The sequence below is a fragment of the Telopea speciosissima genome, chromosome 3 (genome assembly GCF_018873765.1).
Source record: "Telopea speciosissima isolate NSW1024214 ecotype Mountain lineage chromosome 3, Tspe_v1, whole genome shotgun sequence".
Lineage (NCBI taxonomy): Eukaryota > Viridiplantae > Streptophyta > Magnoliopsida > Proteales > Proteaceae > Telopea > Telopea speciosissima.
The window spans coordinates 54,452,812-54,460,617 of NC_057918.1; the positions used below are offsets into that span (position 1 = coordinate 54,452,812).

Here is a 7,806-nt window from a genome sequence, read left to right on the forward strand (position 1 = left end):
AATTCTGGAATCGACCCCCAATAGAAGAGGGCTGTATTGGAGCGAAAAATCTCAGATATGTAGGCTGGGAATGATGTCGAATGAAGGCAGCAAGGGTGCCAATTAGATGCAGTAGGAACCAGCAGCCCAACCCCAAGATCGATTAATGTCAAGGTTTTTTTCAAAACCCTGAGAAGAGAGATCGATAAGGGGCTGGGGTCTTCAACCAATCTGATGAAGTGAATAGGGGCTGAGAACAATATCAAATAAAGATCCCACAATAGAAGATGCAGCCGAAACAGATGTAGAGGCCTGATCTCCAAAAAAAATTAGGAATCTTCAAATCGCAGACAGTTCTTCAGCTCCACTCAATCCAAAAAAAAAAGGCAGAAAAAAAGAGGTATGTTGGGGCAGCAGCTAGATCATTATGATCACCTCAGTAGTGCTGCCCTAATGGGAGAAGAACCAAAAGAAAGGAAGAAAGAAGAAGGGAAGAAGCTTGATGGAGGGAAGGAGAAAAAAAATCGAAGGGAGCGAGGTGGGTTTTGAAAACCTAGATCAGAGTGTATTTGGCTTTGATGCCATGTTAACAAAACAGAAATTTTGTGAATGACTTGAATGATCAATGAGATCAGTCAAGCTCTCTATTTATAATAATAATAATAGAAGAGATTACAAAGGAAGCACTGTTCACGACACTGTTCACGTGAACAGTGTCAGCCCAAATTACAATTCTACCCTTGTTCAAAAGTACATGAATAAAGCATAAATAAAATACCAAAAATACCCTTATAATATCGGGTAACACATCTCAACACCTCCAAACCAGCTTGGGATCTTATTCGTCAAAAAGGTCAATTAGCACCATGGAGAAGGCTTCTTTGGTTCAAGCATCATATCCCTCAACATTGTTTCATCGCTTGGAGGATCTTCTCCAAATGTCTTCCAACCCTAGCTTTCCTCCGTCACTGGCATATTCCAGTTTCGACCTCTTGTTGTCTCTGCTGGAACTGTGTGGAAGACTCTGGTCATCTCTTCTTTGAGTGCCCTACTGCGACAGCAATTTGGAAAGGTATCTTAGCTAAATGCTGGCCGGCCCCTAGAAGAATTCTTCCCTTCTCCCGTGAATGGATCTAGATCGACATGACTTTTGCAGGGTCCTCTATTTGCGACACGGTTGGAAAGCTTGCTTTTTGTGCTACTCTTAATCACATTTGGATGGAACGTAATATCAGGAAATGGACCACCAACTCTAGGTCTTATCAGCAGATTTGGGATTCCATTTCCTTCGAAATTAAGGCGAAATTATCGTCTATTCCTCCTTCGTGTCTTGATACCCCAAGGAACAGACTCATTGTTGTTCCTGATTCTTTGTTTTGTTGCTTCCCTTTAGGGGCCCTGTATATTTTTTCCTCCTTGGTAATGAATTTCTTATTCACCCAAAAACTATATATATTTACTGTCTTCTTCATATTTATAAATTGATGAATTCTAAGAATCCAAGGAAGTTACCATTCACCATTTCATGGCACATAAGAAGGCTCATTGCAAGGTCCACTTAGGCCCTTGTATAGGCCATAGAAGGCTGGTTGGGTAATGTTGCTGATTTATAGCATGTGCTTGGTGTTTCTCTAAGGCTGCTCACTTTTGGCAGGTTTCTTGAGTATGATGGATGTTGCCTCAACCTCATAATATGTTGGTCATTCCCGATTATATTGTTATATGCTTTCTCCCTTTTGAGGGAAAATATATTTTCAATTTCGGTTATTTCTCAGCAAACAAAAGTTGGAAGATATAATTTCCTTGTTACTGTTTGATGCTTAATGTGTATGGTTGTGTACATATTGTTTCTTCACAGGTTCTTAAAACAAGGGACTACATTCATGTTGAACAAGAGAATTCATTTGACAATATCAATATAAAGTCTAGAGGAAAACTAATGAAAGCAAACTTTTGATCACCTTCATAGACAAGTAGCTAGCACATACCCTTGTATTCTACAATGCTGATTGCTCGACCCTCTGGATCTTTTGTCGTCTCAATTATTGTAAATTTTTTTGTCTAAGTTATTGATTTTTATGTTTTGTTTCTTTATGTTGCCGAAGAATTAACAAGGTTTTGGGGTTGGTCGGGTTAATGTATCACTAATTGTACCCATATGTAAATATGTAGTAAAATTATTTTGCCTGCCATTGAAGGCAATAAATTGTATAAGTTCTCTACAAGTCATTGTGGTAGTATATGCATATATGCTTTCGGATGAACATGCCTAGAGGTTGTGGAAAAGAATGAACCCATTCAAGGATTGCTCTGTAGTTCTACGATGGTTTGCACACTTCAATTTCAGTTTTGCAGGTTTTTTTGTTTAAATAAATTGTTTCTTAGCGCTGCGTTTAGATCTGGTTTGTTTTCTGGCAAAGTGAGAGTTATTCTGTTCTTCACTTTAAGACATTTGTATCATCTTCAGAAGGTCCAGCAGGGCAGCCACAGCCGGTACCAGGTGACAACTTCACAGGCAGAAACCGTGGCGGGCCATAGTGCCCCTGAGAGCCTTCATCGTTTTAGGGCTTTGGAAGGGTTTGATCGGGAGGAAGAACTTGGACAATATTCCTCCATCGATCCCCCCCCCCCCCCTCCTTTTTTAATCATAATGGAATAGAATTAATTATAGATGGACCTCCTTTAGTTATAAAGGCTTTTAGGCCTTATTAAGAAATAAGGTTTATGGTCATTAATAATGGAATGGTCTTTTGAGGTATGAATTGATTCATAGACCATTGTGGTTTAACCCAACCCATGGCTAGACTCGAGACCCAACTCAGTGGTCGACCCATGCAACAGTTAAAGGCTCAAATTGGCTGATCCGAGACCTGATACATGATCTGGTCCTGGACCCGACTCGTTGACAAAGTTGACTCAGTGAATTATTTTCATGAATTGTTTATGTTTAATATAATTTATGGAAATTATATCTGGAACTGTTTATGGGCTTGAGGGTGTGTATGAGTTAATCTTTAAAGGAATGTCTTTAAGGAGTTGTTTGGCCATTATTTCAAAAATTAATTTTCAAAAACAGATTATACTTGGGGGTCTTTTTGGTATCATTTTTCATTTTGTCTATTTAACATGAATCATCAATGAAAACCATATTTGTCAAAACATAAAAATGGTTTGGTTAACTGTTTTTTTAAGAAATGGGTTTGGTTTCCCTATGTGCAAAATCTTTATTTGAAGAAATGGGTTAAGAGATATCCCCTTCACCCATCTTCTTCATAACTCTCTCAGCTGTCCTTGCATTACAGTTAGCCGGAACTTATTGATTCCAACTTAAATCACAAGCTTCCTCCTAAAAGGAACTTTATACAACTACTCAAGTGTTCTATGATACATAGAAATATGTTTAATCCAGATAGAGCGTTTAGAAATAGCATTTCTGTAGCAAAATCAAATAAGAAAGTTTCAACAATCTTTCAAGATAAACAAAACAAGAAAGCAAATCACATTCCAAGAGAACCCGTTTATCCTCAGAAGTGTTCAATTATTAGACCAAAACAAAACAGGTTCAAAGCGGAAAAATAAAAGGAGACCCCTAATTTTATCCCAAGTAATCTCACGGGGTATCCCAGGGTTTCGCAGTAGGTGGGTCTCCCTTCGCTGGGACCTATTGGCCCTTGCTGCTCGTTAGCCACGAGTTGCAGCGATGGGAACCAGCGATGGTTAGCCGCGAGTAACTATTCTCTTTCCTACATTTGAGATCGATTTTTTGGTCGTCAGAGCCTCGCGAGCGTTCGCCTGAGGGTTTTGAGGCAAGTTGTTGCTTCGGTCGGCTACCATGAGCGGCGATCAAAAAACGCAACCCTTTTCCCCCTTAATTCCTTGGTCGGGGAAGAAGAAGAAGGAGAAGAAGTAGAAGAAGAAAAAGGAGGGGGGAGTGGGGGGCTTACCTTTCTGGTTAAAGTAGGAAATGACTCATTTACCCTTGATGACTCATTTACCCTTGACAGCACATGCTCATTACAAGTGGGGGCTTACCTTTCTAGTTAAAGTAGGAAATGACTCATTTACCCTCGACTTTGGGACTTTATAAGCACATGTTCATTACTTTTTTTGGGCCAAAATCCATAATAAGGTCTCAACTCTATTATGGTTTTTCTATCATTTTGATGTTTTGTAAATAAAAATAAGGTCCATAAATTGTAATAAACACTTGTAAAAATGTTTACGTGTAAAAACAAAAATAATGAAAAATGATACCAAAAAGACCTTAAGGGCATGCTTGGATAATTTCATCAAGAATAAAAGTGATCTATTCGTTATTATAGCCCTTTTTCGTAGAGATGGAATGTGTATTTTTATAGTTTACTAAATGGAGACTTCTCAAGTAATAGTGTTATACCGCACCCAAGATTCTAATTGTTTATTATTTTCGTCCTCATGATGTATAGATTCGGCTGCCTTGTATGCCAATGAGCTGTTCACAATGATGGTCAAGCCCAGCTACAAGATCATTGACTTTGACACGGGTTTGCCAGTCGAAGAAAGGTTCCTTAATCGGGAGTGGAGGAAATTCGTCGATGGTGACTTCGTTGACTATCCTCCTAGTACGAGCCCTAAGAATGAAGAGTATCAAAGGGAACACTCCGTGTCATGCCAAATCGACACTTTGCTCATCGATGAGGTCGGCATCGTTGTGGGGAAACTCTTCGAGATCACGGAAGACACATCGTGATGGACGGGGGTAAGTCACTAACCTCTTGATATGATTGTTTACCTTTCCCATTAAGTCCTTGAAGGGCGGGCCAAGGCCTTAGACTTTTCTTTTGCTGTTTCAGCCCTTATGGTTGCGGATTTACGGATGGACCCATAAGAGTGGGTTACATCCGTTAATCTGTTCGTGCTGTCATGCTTGTTTATGTGCTTTCCATGTGTGGGACCCACATGCCCATGTCCCAGACACCATGGCTATGTTATCAGACATGGTGGACCCCACTATCAAACTTGCCCCAATCTGACTTAGATTTTTGCTTAAAGAGTAGGGATTAGCAGCCACCCACACCAATGACCTGTGGTGTATCACCCCAATGGTTACAATCAATAGGGAGCCCCCACTGATGACATCCACCATACCTGCGAATAGGTGGGTTGCAACACCCTATAGCTGCTCAGCCCATCACTTGTTGTACAACACAGAGCACAGATATTTCTCTCTCCTGAGTAGTAGGGGGGCTATGCTCTTAAATATATCCTCCTTGTATGTGTGGTAGGGTGCTAGAAAAGTACCATGTGGAAAAACAAACCTCTGTAGGAGCCACAGGCAAAATTCAGCAGTGCAGCATTCACTGGACGATTGGCCCAAAGCTCCAGTGATGCCAAAACCTGCATTTTCCCATTCCAACCTTGTGGGAGCTAAACCTACTGCCTTCAAACACCTCCAATATGTACCTTGGAATTTTATAAACCAATCCCCCTCTTGGAATCCATGTGGGCCCCACTTATGTAGCTAAACTAGGCAAAACTCACTTTAAAAATGTCTTTTTCCCTATAGGACTGCCTAGCCAAACAGACCTTAATTCTATAGAAAACTATTAATAGGGGGCCCGGCTCAGAGGCCGTTACTGTCCCTAAACAGCAGAGAAAGAAAGAGAGAAAGAAGAAAGAGAGAAAGGAAGAAAGACAGAAAGGAGGAAGGAGAAGGGAAGAGAAGGCGGGCTTGAACTTGAGCAAGCCTTGGCCGAATTCCTCCACAACCCAAGGTAAGCTCACCAAGCCTAAGAACTGCCCTCTAAACCTTGATCCAAATCTATTCTTTGATTTTGAATCCTAAAGACCAAAGCTATATGGCTGTCTCTGTAGGATTTCCTATGGAATCACTGCCTGGAGCCTCAGGGCTGCTTAGATCATGCATGCATGACTAGTTTTAGGGATTTATATAAATTTATACTGTTTCAGCATACTATTACATGCATCTTAAATTCCAGCCATGCATCTAGCTAGATTTCATGCCTGATCATGCATGCAAACCATAGATAGTGAGCTAGGAGCATGGATCTTTGCATGCATGGAGTGTTTTGCATATTAGGGCCTAAGATCTTGGTTGTAATGCATATGCATGCTTGCTGTTGTGTGTAAATGAGGTTTGAATGGCTGCATGTCAAATCTCAATCTTGCATGCTTAATCTGTTTAATGTTTGAACCCAAACCCATCAACCATTAGACAAACTGATTTAGGAACCACTATAACCATTGATTTAGCTTAATTATAAGCTGTATTACCCTCTGATTACATCCCAAATCGAAAATGGGATGAATCCAGCTACTGGAATCAAGTTCTAAGCAAGAAAACCTATGTCCAACAGAGACTGGAGGATGCACTGGACGTTTGGTCCAAATGTCCAGTGAATCGTCCAGCTGTACTTGGTCTAATCTGATTCTAGCCTATTAGACCCTCACCCGCAGGCTTAGGACAGTGTTGGGGGCATAAAATTACCTTAAAACTCTACCCCAACCATCCTTGCTAGTAACCATGTCTTGGGTGTACCAGTGGACCCAAAAATGGGCCAGAAATCCACACTATAACCCAAGCCAAACCTGGAAAAGAACCCTTATGAGACAGTGTTTGACATGCTCTAATGGTCCGATCAACTTAGGTTATAACCCCGACCAATAGGTGCAGTGTCAGACACCGATTGGGACCGAATCGGCTGAAGAACAAGCTGGATTGACACAAGGTGAGTGGAATTACACCATGGGTGTAGGTGTAACATAACTGATGAGTCATGACAACAACAACAACAATATTTACTGCTTTATTTATTAAATTGCTTTATATTCCTATTTGATTCTGATTCGTATCTGATGGCTATTGGAATTGAATGCTAATATTATACTTGTGAAAATGCTAGATTAGATGCCGTAGCCGGCTTAAAAATGAGGCCAGTGGTATCCCGTAGAATGGGATACGGTTGACACCACCTGACTCATACTATGTCATATATAATGCATCTAGTTAGGGTATCATCACCCGTACTACCAACCCTTGCCAACAGGGTTAATGTGTTAGATGTCTGTGAGAGAACCTACATCAAAAAAACATAAAAGAAAAGAAAAGAAGTTATACCAAAAAGGTGCCTGCTCGGCTGAATGCCAATCTTCAAGAAAGGTGGTATCACAGACTAATCCAAGAGGGCTGGTCGGGCTAACCATGGAGAGCATGCTGGAGCCGACCAGTCTTCTCCGATAACTCAATGGGTGTATTATAGGAAGGGGTTAGAAGCCCGCACCAGAGATACATGTATTGGGGATTGTAGTAACACTTTTACCTGTCTTAGTTGTGATGCTAGGTGGCTTAATAATAATAAAGAACCTCATCTCATGTAGGATTCATTTGGTTATGCTTGCATGTGCATGTATGGTTATAGTTCATTCATGGGCTCGATGGTGCTCATATTCTTGTATATTTCTTTAGATGATCTTACAGGTGGACGTGATGTTGGCTGGGAGGCTCATCTTAAGCAGGACGATGGTTTTGATTATGACAGTGTGGGTGTGGACCCGGACGGAGGCTATCCCTCTGGTACGGGTGATTTCAGTGACAGTTGAAGATGGCTCATGAAGGGCAGGCAGCTTACCTCTTCTAACCTAGGGAATTCTTTTGATGTAGATATTAGTCTACTAACTTTTCCCTTTTTGTATAGCTTGTGTAGGGCTTCTGTTGTCTGCCTCTTTTGTTGTTTTGTGAAGCTATTGGTTGGAGGTGTAGTGACTGCCCGGTTGGTGGTGTTGTATAAACAGTAACTGTATGGTGTGTATCGAAACTTGAATAGTTAA

General features: G+C 40.9%; 1 protein-coding gene across 6 annotated transcripts in view; it reads left to right on the forward strand.

Moving 5' to 3' along the window:
- LOC122654306 (sister chromatid cohesion 1 protein 4-like) overlaps positions 1 to 2,047 on the forward strand; it is a 116,888-nt gene extending 114,841 nt beyond the window's left edge. For all 6 annotated transcript variants that reach the window (XM_043848339.1, XM_043848337.1, XM_043848342.1 and 3 more), the window contains one exon: positions 1,838 to 2,047. In XM_043848339.1, coding sequence (XP_043704274.1) covers positions 1,838 to 1,936 — 99 coding nt within the window. In that variant the 3' untranslated portion in view covers positions 1,937 to 2,047. The remainder of the gene's footprint in view (positions 1 to 1,837) is intronic.
- Positions 2,048 to 7,806: the final 5,759 nt, after the last annotated feature.